The sequence below is a fragment of the Zeugodacus cucurbitae genome, chromosome 4 (assembly GCF_028554725.1).
Source record: "Zeugodacus cucurbitae isolate PBARC_wt_2022May chromosome 4, idZeuCucr1.2, whole genome shotgun sequence".
NCBI lineage: Eukaryota > Metazoa > Arthropoda > Insecta > Diptera > Tephritidae > Zeugodacus > Zeugodacus cucurbitae.
Genome location: NC_071669.1, coordinates 56,518,347 through 56,535,331, shown reverse-complemented (window position 1 = coordinate 56,535,331; position 16,985 = coordinate 56,518,347). Strand labels below are relative to the sequence as shown.

At 29.5% G+C, this 16,985-nt stretch overlaps 1 protein-coding gene across 1 annotated transcript; it reads left to right on the top strand.

Moving 5' to 3' along the window:
* The first annotated feature begins 11,009 nt into the window (after positions 1–11,009).
* On the top strand, positions 11,010–14,966 carry LOC105220945 (odorant receptor 63a-like). The gene is made up of 10 exons (XM_011197518.3): positions 11,010–11,270; positions 11,360–11,456; positions 11,534–11,672; positions 11,731–11,922; positions 13,837–13,941; positions 14,012–14,177; positions 14,235–14,340; positions 14,441–14,542; positions 14,618–14,773; positions 14,842–14,966. The coding sequence occupies exons 1-10, from the start codon at positions 11,143–11,145 to the stop codon at positions 14,896–14,898; spliced, it is 1,248 nt and encodes a 415-aa protein (XP_011195820.2). The 5' UTR covers positions 11,010–11,142; the 3' UTR covers positions 14,899–14,966.
* Positions 14,967–16,985: the final 2,019 nt, after the last annotated feature.

Here is a 16,985-nt window from a genome sequence, read left to right as displayed (position 1 = left end):
ACGCCAGAAGCGATCTCTGCTTTAGGTAATTTTCTGTACCCAAAATAATTAATCAGATTAGATTAGATTACAGATTGAGGATTACACGGCGACCTAAGGTCTATTGTGTCCTCTTCAATTATCACAGCATACCATCTAAACCCGTCACGTTAAAAAACCTTAACCTTAACAGTGTTTCAGGCCTTGGGGGACGCGATACTATCTGCTTGGGGATACAGAGGCCCAATAACGTTTCACGCAATCGCCAGGCAGTCAAAGAGTAAGTGCTCAGGTGTCTCCGCTACTAGATCACAGAATTGGCAATGATCCGACGAGTAGATTTCCAGTTTGTGCAGGTGGCATCTTAGTCTGCAGTGGCCAGTATAGAGTGCTACTAGTTGTCTCAGTTTGTATCTAGGTTTGAATCTTTTCATGTTGTATCCTCCGAGGAACAGTTTGAAGTGGCGAAGACCATTCCTCTTCTTGTAGACGGCTTCTTAGAACATGCCGACCAACTGCAATGAAGGGCTCCGGCCCTACCGGTATAATAGCCGCGGCCTTTTTTGCCAGTTCATCCGCAAGTTTATTACCTTGTATACCGTCATGTCCTGGTACCCAGATCAAGTTTGTACTGTTGCTGTGATTCTGTTTAGTTTACCAATTCAGTACATAACCAGCCCCGAATCTACTTCAAAGTATGATATTGCCTAGGAAGTCGCTTGACTATCACTGATGATGGCTATGCGTTCACTGTGGTAGTTCCTGTCTAATATGACCATTATGCACATTTACAAAGATCTCAGCTTGGAAAATGTTGGGGAATTGTCCCATGGATACAGACAACTTGAGGCGTGGTCCCGTTAACTCGGTGCCTATGCCATCTGCAGCAAAATACCTAATAAATTAGGCTTATATTTTGAATAGACTGAGAAGACTTCGAAAAGATTTCTCTTATTCCTCGCAGTTAAAACTGATTGCTTTGAATCACACGAATATCAGTCTGCAGTTATATTCTAACTTTTTTCAAACCTGTAGCGTTTTTGAAAAAATTGAGGTTATGTCACTGATGTTTATGAGTATATGCTTTTCAGTATTTTCAAGAAACGTCTGGCATTTTCGTTCGTTATATATGTATGACTTAGACCTATGTATGTTATGTATTATATATGAATGGAAGTATAATTTTTTGAGAAACCAAATAGAGCATTTTATTACGGCAGACCAAAATTTTTTCAAATAAAAACAGAAAGGACCCGAAAAAAATTTTAACTATATTTGTTGTTGAAAATATAAGGATTCGTTTGCTTACTAATGTAATGCATAGCAAAATAATTTATAAGTTAACATAAGCTTAAATTACTCCTGAATTTAGAAGAAAATTTAAATTGAAAAATTACGAAAAATTTTGAATTGGAAGAAGTCAGTTTAAAAAAAATATATGTATATGTATACATAAATATGTAAAATAAAACATAAAAAACATACACGAAAGCAATATAAAATACATATGGATTAGAGAAATAGTGAAAGTTCAATTGAAAGTGTTGAGAAAAGCATGAGCACAAAAATTAAAGCTACTTATTTTACATTAAAATTTATTTTGTAAATAAACACCTACATACAAACTGATATTAAATTAAATATGCTGAACATTTTTAAAATCAAAATTTAACATTTACAAACAGTTAACTATTTTGATTTAATTATTTTTTATTGTAAGTGGCATTGCATTGAAAAACGTCATGTAGTCTGATTATGTTTAAACAAAAAAAAAGAAGCTTACGAATTTGTGTATTAACCTTAATGCCGCACATGATATTACTTAGTTATAAATATTATATATGTATTTGTATATTACATACACACACGCACACACACATACACAATTATATGTAAAATTTTTTGTAGCTTGTAAAGGCGACGTTATTATAGTTAGTTAAGAATGTAGAGAAATTGTTGAATGGCTTTTATCTGTGATTCATTATTTACAAATATTACCGTTATACACAACACAATGAGATGAGTACACTAAAAAAACAAGCGAATGTAGCACCATAAGTAATTGGAAGAATGCGAGAACACATTTATACAAATTGGATATTATTTATTTATTTATTATGGATAATAAATATTTTTCTTTAAAAGTATAATTTTTTATGAGAAATTGATGAGCTGCTTTTGTTGAGTTCTATAATTGATACATGTAACAGAAGCATTGTGAAACCTGATAATAAAAATATTACCACAAACAAAAATTTAGTTATTTATTTATTTTTACTTATAAATAAACCAGAAATTAATAAAATATAGTGTTCTTATTTTTTATTTATTAAATTTAAATATTAATATTTTCTATGTAAAAACTAAAGAACTCAAAAGTACTTAATTCGAAGATTAAATTAATTTTAAAAATAAAAGTAAACTCTATTTAAAAATGCTTACTTTAAATAACGTAAAGATTTGTTTTGTTTTACATTTCAATTATTTATTTTAATATTTTATTTTATTTTATTTTACTTTATTTTACTTTATTTTATTTTATTTTATTTTATTTTATTTTATGTTATTTTATTTTATTTTATTTTAATTTTATTTTAGTTTTATTTTATTTTATTTTATTTTATTTCATTTCATTTTATTTTATTTTATTTTATTTTATTTTATTTTATTTTATTTTATTTTATTTTATTTTATTTTATTTTATTTTATTTTATTTTATTTTATTTTATTTTATTTTATTTTATTTTATTTTATTTTATTTTAGTTTTATTTTATTTTATTTTATTTTATTTGAAAACAGCCACAGCGCAGTTTTATTTTATTTTATTTTATTTTATTTTATTTTATTTTATTTTATTTTATTTTATTTTAGTTTTATTTTATTTTATTTTATTTTATTTGAAAACAGCCACAGCGCAGTTTTATTTTATTTTATTTTATTTTATTTTATTTTATTTTATTTTATTTTATTTTATTTTATTTTATTTTATTTTATTTTATTTTATTTTATTTTATTTTATTTTATTTCATTTTATTTCATTTTATTTTATTTTATTTTATTTTATTTTTTATTTTATTTTATTTTTTATTTTATTTTATTTTATTTTATTTTTGTTTATTTTTTATTTTATTTTATTTTATTTTATTTTATTTATTTGATTTGATTTGACTTGATTTGATTTTATTTTATTTTATTTTATTTTATTTTATTTTATTTTATTTTATTTTATTTTAATTTTATTTTAGTTTTATTTTATTTTATTTTATTTTATTTCATTTCATTTTATTTTATTTTATTTTATTTTATTTTATTTTATTTTATTTTATTTTATTTTATTTTATTTTATTTTATTTTATTTTATTTTATTTTATTTTATTTTATTTTATTTTATTTTATTTTATTTTATTTTATTTTATTTTATTTTAGTTTTATTTTATTTTATTTTATTTTATTTGAAAACAGCCACAGCGCAGTTTTATTTTATTTTATTTTATTTTATTTTATTTTATTTTATTTTATTTTATTTTATTTTAGTTTTATTTTATTTTATTTTATTTTATTTGAAAACAGCCACAGCGCAGTTTTATTTTGTTTTATTTTATTTTATTTTATTTTATTTTATTTTATTTTATTTTATTTTATTTTATTTTATTTTATTTTATTTTATTTTATTTTATTTTATTTTATTTTATTTTATTTTATTTTATTTTATTTTATTTTATTTTATTTTATTTTATTTTATTTTTTATTTTATTTTATTTTATTTTATTTTATTTTATTTTATTTTATTTTATTTTATTTTATTTTATTTTATTTATTTTATTTTATTTTATTCAATTTTTTTATTTTATTTTATTTTATTTTATTTTATTTTATTTTATTTTATTTTATTTTATTTTATTTTATTTTATTTTATTTTATTTTATTTTATTTTATTTTCTTTTATTTTAAAACAGCCACAGCGCAGTTTTATTTTATTTTATTTTTTATTTTATTTTATTTTATTTTATTTTATTTTATTTTATTTTATTTTATTTTATTTTATTTTATTTTATTTTATTTTATTTTATTTTATTTTATTTTATTTTATTTTATTTTATTTTATTTTATTTTATTTTATTTTATTTTATTTTATTTTATTTTATTTTATTTTATTTTATTTTATTTTATTTTATTTTATTTTATTTTATTTTATTTTATTTTATTTTATTTTATTTTATTTTATTTTATTTTATTTTATTTTATTTTATTTTATTTTATTTTATTTTATTTTATTTTTATTTTATTTTATTATATTTTATTTTATTTCGCTTTGTTTTTTTCTTGTTTTCTGCATAACAAACCTATACAGTACCTTGAAAATGTGACAAATATGCAAAAAGCTTACATACCTACATACATAATATACAAAAGTATATTGCTGTACATACATAAATAGAATAAATGCTAGCACCTCTCATATTTACACCGCCGCTTTCATAAAAAGCTACACTTAGATAAATCAGCATAAGCAAATAAAAAAAATATATAAATCAATAAAAAATCTAAAAAAAAAATATTTATTGAGGAAAATATTTACCAAAATTTGTAAGCTTATTTACATAAAGAATATATATAAATATACATGCATAGGCAAATTTACAAAAAAGTACGTATGGATTCTAAAAACACTACAACAATTGCAGCCACAGCGCAGTTTTTTGCTTTCGAACTATTGCAACTAGTCAGCAACTAAGCAAAGGGGATAAAAGCAAAAAAAAAAAACAGAAACAAAAACAAAAAGCACAACAAATCAACACAGATAGCTGGACAGACAGACAGACATACAAACAAGCAGACAGACAAAATTGAATACAAATTAAACGCATTTATTACTAAAATATTGTCCAATAAATCGAAAAAACAAAAGAAAAATAAAAGTAACAAAAAAAACTTTGACTTTGGGAAAAAGCGAAAAAGTGGAGACATAAGTTGAAACACTAGAAATTTATATAAAGTTGTTAAAGTTTTTAAGATTAATTAAATATAAAACACACTCACACACACACACACAGACACACTCTAAATGATATATAAATATATAATACTTAAGCTCTTGTGTAATAAATTTATTAACTGCAATAAACCTGCATTAACATTAAAGACGAAACTACGGAAGATATTAAATAAAGAAAAGAGAAAATTAAAACTAAAAATAAAATTATTGTGTGTACAGTAAAAAAAGCCATTGAAAGCATGCGTTATTTAGCCTCTTAGAAACATATCAATGAAATGAACGAATAAAATTTATAAAATATGTTATTTAAATAATTGTGTGTCAAGTAAAGAAAAATACTGAATCAAACGCTACTCTAACACGCCAGCAATACATATATAAATACAAACATACATTAATATGTACATAAATACTTACTTAAACAGAACGCTGTGCGTCCTTTTTGGAGTAGATCCATCATTCTTCATTTCTTGTAGGGCTACATTTAATAAACTTTCGCATTCATTAATAAAATGACAATTTTAAATTATTTACACATATATAAATTTCAACTTTAATTAATTTTAATTTTAATTTTAATTTTTAATGCTAATTTTAATTTTGATTTTAATTTTAATTTTAATTTTAATTTTAATTTTAATTTTCATTTTAATTTTAATTTTTAATGTTAATTTTAATTTTCATTTTCATTTTCATTTTAATTTTCATTTTCATTTTCATTTTAATTTTCATTTTTAATGTTAATTTTAATTTTAATTTTAATTTTAATTTTAATTTTAATTTTCATTTTCATTTTCATTTTCATTTTCATTTTCATTTTCATTTTAATTTTAATTTTTAATGTTAATTTTAATTTTAATTTTAATTTTAATTTTAATTTTAATTTTAATTTTAATTTTAATTTTAATTTTAATTTTAATTTTAATTTTAATTTTAATTTTAATTTTAATTTTAATTTTAATTTTAATTTTAATTTTAATTTTAATTTTAATTTTAATTTTAATTTTAATTTTAGTTTTAGTTTTAGTTTTAATTTTAATTTTAATTTTAATTTTAATTTTAATTTTAATTTTAATTTTAATTTTAATTTTAATTTTAACTTTAATTTTAACTTTAATTTTAATTTTAATTTTAATATCAATTTAGGATTTAATAGGATTTAATTTAATATTAATTTTAATTTTAATTTTAATTTTAATTTTAATTTTAATTTTAATTTTAATTTTAATTTTAATTTTAATTTTAATTTTAATTTTATTTTATTTTATTTCGATCCCGAAATGTACTTTTTAATAGTGATCCGTAAAAATAGTCTTTATTGACTTCATGGGTAATATATAAGGAAAATAATTATTAAAATTAATCACTAACCGCCCTTTTAAAAATCCTACGAAATATAATATTACCAAATTTTCGGTACTGTCATTTCGGGATCCCGAAATTTAGCCTTTGTTCAATGAGCTTCATTGAGCACGATTCCTTTGTTGAGATCAATGACCTTTGGCGAAGTCAATGACTTAATAAATTAGAATATTTCTACAAATTTTTTAAATAATTAGAAAAACATTCCAGACACCATAAAATCGCAATCTACATACATACATACAATATTCACACGCACACACTTGTACAAATGAAGTAATAAGCCAATCGTTAATATTTTTCGAAATCTCAAAAAATTCTCAGTATTCAGTCACTTTGAACATAAATACATACAAATTTATCAATGCAAAATATTTTGCTCAGGTTCACACAAATTCAAATTCGACTACATATATAATAATACCAACTTACGTACATCCACAAATACACATACACACACACCCGCACACATTCGAGTACTAGCGATTAGGATATTTGTATATGTACTTTTAGAATATAGTCAAATTAACGCTTATTATGTTTCATTCAAGCTGATAAAGTTAAAGCAAAGTCGTTCGTTCAACTGTAATTGCATTAAATTCGTGGTATAGTAAAAAATACAAAAATACAAAAACAAAAAAACAAAAAACAACAACATTAAAACATTCAATTGTACGTATGTAGTTTGTATATTATATTGTCCTTATAAGCCATGTGCGAACCGTTAGCGTTTAAGTAACAAATGATCTGTTATTAAATAATCAATTAATATGAAATTGATAAAGTGAAATGTGAACAAATTATCAAATAAGCAAAAAGCAAAAAAAAAAAACAAATTAATTAAAATAAACCAAAAAATTAAAAGAAAACGAAAATGAATTGAAGAAAATAAAAAAAAAATATGAATCGAAATACTTTGTTGTTTTACTTTAACCTTAGAACCGTGACATGGCTATACAACTTAATCTCGTGACTTGGGCACTCAGTGCCCAGTAATGTATTTTGTTTGAAAATTTAGACATTAAGAGACTAAAGCCATGGGGATTCCCAATTAATGGAATCAAAATCTACGCTAAGTAATGGAAAAATACATTTTTAAAACCATGTGTATTTTAATAAAATCGTCGTTATAATAACGAACGCCATTTTATATAGTATCCAAGGTAATTTTTGACCGACTTCATTATACTACATATCCCTCACATACGGTATAAAGCCATGCGGAAGCTTGACAACCCTTATATTAAGAAAATGGAAGTTAGCGGAAGTATTAACCTAATTTTATGCATTTTTTTGGTACCAGTTCGCATTACTGGGCTATACCAGTGTGACATTTTCAAAAAATAGATTTTTTATTTTTTGCTTATCAAGGTCGTACCTTGACTAGTTTTTGAATGGCAATATTCTAAAGAGCGACCGCTCACAGGTATAAGCTGCTATAGTCGAAACTTTAAACGCGTTTTTCTCGAAACGACATTTCTCCAAATTGCTGACATCATAACTCATCGAGAAATTGACCGATCGACTTCAAATTTAAACTGAGTATTCTTGAATATATTTACTATGCAATGATCTACGATTTTTTAATTGGTTGATAATGGTCAATTTGGCATTTAAAAAACGATAATTTTTTACCTAAAAACGATTTTTTATCGAACTAAATTTGTTAATTTTTAGGTATAGGAAATACCTTCAAAGTTGAACCTCTTTGAATTTTTTTACTTGAGCTACTCGTTCGGCAGTTGGGGAACTTTTTTTTGTCATCTCCGAAGACAGCACATAACTCTGTTATTTTTAGATATTTTTGTAAAAAGAAATATTTAAAAATAGCTGGAAATATACTATATTATGTCCAAAAAACTTCGAAACATTCGTTCGAGTACTTTCATTAAAAAAAAATCACTTAGTTTTTCATGGGTCACACTAGTATAGCCCCTTAAGGGAAGAAGATGGATTTCATTAAGATGTTTCTGAAATATTGTTAAAACAATAAAATATTTAAAAACAAGCTAGTCCCGAAATTTCGCGATTGTAATTTTAGGATCACGAAGTGTGCTTTTCGACAGTGATCCAACAAAGTGTATATAAATATAAACAAAAATGTTTATTGACATTATCTTTAGTATTTAAATCAAATAATTATTGGAGATCGAATATAATAGGTTTTTGTTCTTAACACTGTTAAAACTATGAAATATGAACAAAAACGTTTTTACCGGAATTTCGGAATTATGTTTTCGTGATCCTGAATTATGCTTTTCGACAGTATACCGTAAAAATTCGTTTATTAAAGAAACATTAAAAAAGTGTAAATCCCGAAAATCACGATGAACAGCTATTTCTATACTGTCGCAAAATGTTGCAAAGAGAGTAATATAGTTTTGAGTTAGATATATGGGAAAAAGCACCAAAAGCTCCGTCAGGATCGGGAAGGACCTCTCCGAGCCGTTCGATACCAGACGAGGTTTCAGACAAGGTGACTCACTCTCGTGTGATTTCTTTAACCTGATGCTGGAGAAAATAATACGAGCCGCAGAGCTAAACAGAGAAGGTACAATCTTCTATAAGAGTGTACAGGTACCTGTCGTACGCCGATGATATCGATATCATTGGAAACAACACCCGCGCCGTTAGCGAGGACAAGACGAAATATCTCCTGTCGTCAAACAAACAGTCAGCGCATTCGCGTCTTGGCTCCCACGTCACTGTTGACAGTCATAACTTTGAAGTTGTAGATAATTTCGTCTACCTGGGAACCAGCATTAACAGCAATAACAATGTCAGCCTGGAAATCCAACGCAGAATCACTCTTGCCAACAGGTGCTACTATGGACTAAGTAGGCAATTGAAAAGTAAAGTCCTCTCTCGACGAACAAAAACCAAACTCTACAAGTCTCTCATCATTCCCGTCCTACTTTACGGTGCAGAAGCGTGGACGATGTCAACATCCGATGAGACGGCACTAGGAGTTTTCGAGAGAAAGGTTTTGCGGTCCCTTAAGAATTGGCAACGGCGAATACCGCAGACGATGGAACGATGAGCTGTATGTGTTATTCGACTACATAGATATAGTCCAGCGAATAAAAAAACAGCGGCTACGCTGGCTAGGTCATGTTGTTCGAATGGATGAAAGTGCTCCAGCTCTGAAAGTATTCGATGCAGTACCCGCTGGTGGAAGCCGAGGAAGAGGGAGACCTCCACTCCGATGGAAGGACCAGGTGGAGAGGGACCTGGCTTCGCTTGGAATAACCAATTGGCGCCAAACTGCCAGAAGGAGAGATACGTGGCGCGCTGTTTTGGACTCGGCTATAACCGCGTAAGCGGTGTCTACGCCAGTCAAGAAGAAGAAGATATGGGAAATTATACATACCAAAGAGATCAGTGTGACGAGCAGAGTTCAAATCCGTATATATGATCTGATAAAACTTGGTGTTCCTAAGCACCATAAGAAAATTACTTTCGTAGATGGGCAAAAACGAACAGAAATCTTAAATTTCAAGGTGAAGATGGTACAGAAGGGCTGCACTCAAATTTCTAGACAAAGGGCGTGTCCGCCATACCATATCTAAGAAACTGCTCGACCAATTTATACGAAATACGATTCGTAACATTTTCGTGTCAATACTACCTGTAGCCCCAGTATAGTCAAACTTCCAGTGGACTTTATACGATATATATCGGTTCATATGAATGTGAGATATTTTAGCAAAATTAAGTGAACATATAATCTTGGATATGCTGTAGATGGGTGGTGAAATTATGTAAAAAGGTCTAGGAGTTACCATAACCTCGTTATTCTAGTGGACTTTGTGTCGAATATATGGGTCGAATTATGTGTTATTATAATAACAATAAATAAATTACTTGCGAGAGTATAAAATGTTGGGTTATACACAAACTTAGCTCTTTCTTACGTGCTTTTAATCTGGTATTGTCTCACTTGCGAATCATCTATAGTTAATATTTGTGCAGCAGACATTACCTCTCATTATTTGAATATAATATCATATCATTAGCAACATTTGTACGATTCGCACATTCTCCAATTATTATTATTATCACATATATAATTTCATGTGCCACTTAATGCCAAATACTAAAAGCATGTAATAGAACAGAATCAATAAAAGATGAATCAGTTGGCATATCAAAGGAAAATAATAATGAAGTATCTTTGGACAACTTAGTTCGAAAGTAACCAAAACCTAAATAAATATTAGGTACTAGGTAGATTACTCTTTATATACGAATTAGGGAAAAAATATGAACCGAAGTCAACCATTTCTAGCATATCGACTGATTTAAGAGATTTAAAGTATAGAAATGATTAGTTGGAGATATTGGAGCTAGAGAAGAATATATAACAGTTTCATTACTTTTAGAAGAGAGTTGGCAAAGACAAAGAGTATTCTGCCCAAAAGGTACGAATCCTGTCCATATTCCAATATGGGAATTAATCCACTTATTGCAAGAATATTTAAAAAATTACTTTTATATTAAATAACACCGTTGGTCCCATATTTTACCACCCTACTAACTCTCATAAATTATAATTAATGTGACATGTACTGTTGTAACAAATTATAATAATCGAGTAGAAAACGTATAATCAAGTCAAAAGCGCTGAAACCGTATAAAAGAGGCAAGCCTACCTAAGAAAGAGTCCAAAAGTGTATACGAAAGACGTGACTACGCTTAGTCGATTTGAAAAGTTTTAAATTACGGTAAATTTGTATACCAAAATTTTTTTGAAAATTATAAGTTCTTTGAATAAAAGTTTGTGTTAATAAAATAGAATAGAAAGATGATTTTGGAGAAGCAAGAAGAAATATTTGAGCACAACTACAACCGCATCAAAGTGCTCTTTAGAGCCGCGTACTCAATTGGAGTAAACTTGATGGCGCCCAGTAAAATTAAGGATGCATTAAAAATGTAAGTACCGTTAAAGAAATGCAAAACAATTAACTCAAGCACACACTGAGTATTACTAAGATTTCGCTCTCTCTTTATTTGGTCAACAGTGTTCATGTTGGGTTGATAATGCTCGCCTTTTTATCTGTGTATACACAGTATTGTTATCTGATGCGAAATATCAACAGCATACCACTTATAGCCGAGGTTAGACGCATTGATTTCTAGTTTAGTATATTTTTTACATTCTATATATATATTTTTTGTTAAATTACAATTCGCAGTCGATTTACACCGCTTTGCAAGTGCTAAGTGGCACTTCTAAATTGATATATTTCTTCTTCACACATCGTACATTCTACCGCCTGCTGGACCAGACTTTGACACATGACATAATATACCAAATGGAAATATTCCAACATGGTTAGTTAATGGTACAGTTGAGCTTAAACAAATGTTACTGTATTCTTTATCAAAATAGATTTTCCTATAAACCAAATGTTGAAGCGAGAGATCGATGTCATAATGAATAGAGTTTGGCGTACTACTCGTTTTCTGGTTTTATTATTTTTCTATGCTTGTTTTACTGTTTTTGCCAATTATCTTGTTGCCGCCATCCTCATCAATCTCTATCATCAGCTGAAGGAAACACCCGATTATCAATTTATACTCCGTAAGTACTACATATTTCGTTCCAAATTACTCTTGAATTTAACTATTAGTGAAAGCGAGTATAACTTAAAAGAAAATAGTACAGAGTAGTAAATCGGAGTTCTCGCGCAACATTCAGTAAGATTTCGCAACACATTTCCGAAAAATACAGTCATCATTTATTGAAATATAGTTGTAACACTAATCGTTGAAAATTGTACACGAAATATTATTTGTATACTCTCGCAACAAAGTTGCTAAGAGAGTATAATAGTTTAGTTCACATAACAGTTGTTTGTAACACCTAAAACTAATCGAGTTAGATATGGAGTTATATATACCAAAGTGATGAGGGTGATGAGTAGATTTGAAATCCGGATGACTATCTGTCCGTCTGTGCAAGCGATAACTTGAATATATTGACAAAACTTATTACGCGTGTTTCTTGGTACCATAAGAAGTTTGGGCGAAATCGCACCACTGCCACGCCCAGAAAATGGCAAAAACCGAATCTTGACACCGTGATGACATGTGTGAAAAATGGATGAAATCGGTTCACAACGCCGACTACTTCCCATATAACTCAATTTTGAGTTCTATCTCAATCCTTCACATAATAATATGTACATAAGGAACCAATGAAGATCAAATACTGTATATGATCTGTGGAATCACTTGTCATTTTCGAAATCGGACTATAAATTTTCAATACCACGGATATCGAATATGAAGAACTCAGTGCCTTACGGTAATTTTTCACCGAAATTATCGGTAAATCTCTCAGATAACTTAATTTAATTCAGTGAAAATCTTTTTCTTCTAATAGTGTGTTTCTGTACCAGAAATGGTTAAAATCGGGTCATAACTTCCCTTAGCTCTCATATAGCTAATTATAGGATTTTCAAAAATACGATGGGCTTAGTAGCTTATAAATCGATTAATATGTGAAATATCTTAACCAAATTAAGTGAGCATATAATTCAGGATATAATGTGAATATTATTGGTGAAAATGAGTGAAATCGGTTCAAGAATTACCTCAGGCCTCATATACTATATATGTGACCTGGTCTACGGAAAGGGGGCTTAGGTGTCAAAAAATCAGTTTTCACTTTTTAGTTCATTTGGATGGAAGATGAGAGTTGTTTCCCAGAAAACTAGTTTTCGCACGTTAACTCCCTTTTCGTAGACCATTTCACATATGGCGATTTTCGTTATTCTATTAAACTTTAATAAAACTAATAGCAATAAATTGCGAGAGTATAAAATGTTCGGTTGCATACGAACTTAGTCTTTCCTTACTTATTATTTTTAACTTCCCATTATATTATGGGAGAATGAGGACAAGACGAAATATATCCTGTCATCAAGCAAGAAGTCGGCGCATTCGTGTCTTGGCTTCCACGTCACTGTTGACAGTCATAACTTCGAAGTCGTAAATAATTTCGTATACCTGGGAACCAGTATCAACAACACCAACAATGTCAGCCACGAAATCCAGCGCAGAATCACTCTTGCCAACAGGTACTACTTCGGCGAACATTGGCAACGGCGAATACCGCAGACGATGGAGCGATGAGCTGTGCGAGTTATACGACGACATTGACATAGTTCAGCGAATAAAAAGACAGCGGCTACGCTGGCTAGGTCATGTTATCCGAATGGACGAAAACACTCCAGCTCTGAAAGTGTTCGATGCAGTACCCGCCGAGGAATCCGAGGAAGGGGAAGGCCTCCACTCCGTTGGAGGGACCAGATGGACAGCGACCTGGTTACACTTAGGATCTCCAACTGGCGCCGACCTGCGAAGGAAAGAGAGGAGTGGCGCGCTATCATCGATTCGGCTATAACAGGCTAAACGGTTCAACGCCAATCACAAACATACATACATTATATTACTTGACATATCAATATATTTTTTCTCTACATCATTTTAGCTTTGCCTGCACTCTATACATTTTGGGAAAGCAAAGGCATGACATTCCCCTATTATCATATGCAAATGTTTATTACTACCGCCGCGATGCATGTTTCTGCGATGAGTGAGTATAAATAAATTGTATGATCCCATTTAGAATCAGAGAGTAGTAAATCAAAATTATTGAACCACAGCTGGGGCAAGTTTCGATGGTACCTTCGTGGTGCTATGTCAGCATGCTGCCGGATTGATGGAGGTTCACAATTTGTTGGTGCAACACGCCACTTCACCAGATATACCGCCTGAGAGGCGTGTTGAATATCTACGATATGTCATAAAGACATATCAGCGAGTAAATAAGTAATACGATTTTATACACATTTGATTTAAAGAGTTATATTAATTTCCATCGTTCAGTTTTATGCTGGAGATTCAAACAATTTACAGACACATCAGCCTGGCGCAGTTCTTGCTTAGCTTGATTTCTTTTGGATTTATGTTATTCGAGGCTAATTATGGCATAGTAAGTGAAATATTTACTTTGACTATAACATATATAGCAAAATTTAATTATACAATTCCTGTTGCATACATATTTATTTTGGAATCGCCCGAAACTTTAGAGACCCAACGTAAATAACTTAATTCGTATGATAATGTACATTATGGCGACAGGCACTCAAATCACCATATACTGTTACCACGGTCAGGCACTAACTAATGTGGTAAATAATTATTACCAAAAATAATTTAAATTATATTTTGGAAGAGAAAAATAATTTTTTTATTAACTTAAAAAGAATGAAGAAATTCCAGTAGTTTACTACAACTGTAACTGGTATGACGAGAACAAAACCTTCAAACACCTCATACGGATGATGATAATGCGCACAAATAAAGATTTCTATTTGGAAGTATCATGGTTTACGCTCATGAACTTCGCCACCTTGATTAGTGTAAGTCTGCCTTTTACAAATAATAATAAATTAGCATTTATTTAAGTAACTAACCTATATATTTACAGTTATTTCGTGCGAGTGGTTCCTACTATTTGATATTGAAGAATTTCCAAGAGGATTAATTTTGTCGTTTTGAATTCGATTATCACTTATAATTAATATTAATTTACACATATTTAAATAAAAGTAGAGTGCACTGGAAAAAAAGGTTTTTAGTATTATTATTATTCATCTGTAACGCTTTACAGTATAAAATCATGGAAAGTCGAATATTCAGAATAAACTCCACTTGATTGTGCTGTAATATGAATTCTAAATAAGCAGATACATTGTTTTTCGAAACTGGTACGATTGGTCAGTGAAGCTAAATAATTATTGGACGATCCCTCAATTTTTTTTTATCAATTACTATGCGTTCATTCTACTTTAATTATATGAGAATTTATTCATATTCAGCCTGGTCTCTGCTGCGATTCGTCGCAACTGTAGCTTGAGCCTTCTACACGATGTCATCGACCCACTTTCGCTTGTCACGCCGCACGCTCTTTTTATCTTGCGGGCTAGTGTTGAAAGCTGCCGTTGCAGCAGTGCTTTTATATAACGTGTTCTTGTGGAATTTAGATCTGCTTTCATGCATTTCCTATTGGCAATCACCGTCCATGATCTGTCTATAGCCACTCTTTCCACGAAGATAGGGATCTTTTCAAGGTATCTGAGTATTTCCGCGCTGGTTCATCCACTTTGAGTCTGCATATCTGGAATCTGTTTGACCTGAGGGGTGGTGTTTTGTTTACAGCCGTAATTTTTAGTTGCAATGTAGCTAAAAGTAGATGGTGATCGCTGTCAATATCTGCCCCCATTTGACGCTCACATCCAACAGACAGTGTCGCCATTTTTTTTTTTCATAAAAGACTTCTTTGACGGAGATGTCCGTAACGTCAGTGGGGGCGTTGCATTGTACGCAGATTATATTACGGGCGCGAGAACGAAAGCTGGCCGAGGTTATTCTGTCGTTATGCGGCTTCCATTCTATAAGAGTTTTGTGAGCAAAGTTCGACAGCAAAATACCTACATCAGTGCTTCAAGGTTGATTGCTTGGTTTGCCTGAATATAGATATGCATTCCCGCGGTCTTTACGCGGTCCAAACTCTGGCCATCTGGTTTCAGATAGGCCAAAGAACAATGATGTTGTATGCTTGGTTTTCCCTAATGACCTGATGTAGTCGTGTTCTAAGAGCGTACGTACATATGTTCCAGTCTTATCCGTGTTTTCATTGGAAATTTCGTCATCATTTTATGGGTATGATTTATATTGTTTCTTCTTGTGTTTTCTATAATGATTTGATATCATGATGGATGGGCCATCGCACCCGATTCTGGTGCTGGGTCTGCCAGCGAGCCTCCAGGCCAGCATGTGAGCAACAGAATTTCCTCTGTGCGAGTTGAAGGATATACCGCCTGTGTGCTCGGACGTCAGAGCCTCATTCGCGGTAACAAGGATCACCAAATCTTTACGGACAGGGGGTGAGGTTGTCATTTGGAAAGGAGAGGTTTCAGAATATAATTCACTTCACTCGCCCATTAGATCCCCAGGCACCAAATAATGTTATATAATTATTACCGATATCAATGCTCTAAAAGTATTCCATTAGAATAAGTAATTTATAATATGTATATGTATAGTCTGAAAATAAATTTTGACCGATTCTATGAAATGTGGTATTCAATGGTAGTGTGATAAATAATAATATTATAATTATTACCACTTACTGATTGTACGACCCTTATGTAAGAATATTTTCTATTTATTATTTAAATTTATTTTATATTGCAATCCACCTCAACCTCAAAGTGATCCAATCAATTTAAACTGAGTACATTACAAAATATCAAGGCAGGCAATTCTTTCACTAGTGTATGAAGTGCTTTCAGCTTGCGTCTGAGCAATTAAAAATTAAATGTCTTCACGCCCGTAAAGGGTTGGTATAGCACACGCACTAAGAGCCCATAAGATGACATATCAAATTCAATTGGTCAAAATCCATTGGGTGTGGACATTAATGAAATTTTAAATACTTATGCGACGCCCATTTGTTAAAGCAATAATTATACTATTTAAAGCAGGGACATGCTTGCTACTGGGCAAGCTTAGTATTTAAGTTGGATTAGATAGCAATTAAGTAGTCATTAAGTACTCAGTTGCATAAAC

Coding starts and splice junctions, on each gene's coding strand:
- LOC105220945 (XM_011197518.3), top strand. CDS start 11,143: ATGATTTTGGAGAAGCAAGAAGAAATATTTGAGCACAACTACAACCGC. Junction 11,271..11,359: donor ATTAAGGATGCATTAAAAAT/GTAAGTACCGTT, acceptor TTTGGTCAACAG/TGTTCATGTTGGGTTGATAA. Junction 11,923..13,836: donor CGATTATCAATTTATACTCC/GTAAGTACTACA, acceptor ACATCATTTTAG/CTTTGCCTGCACTCTATACA.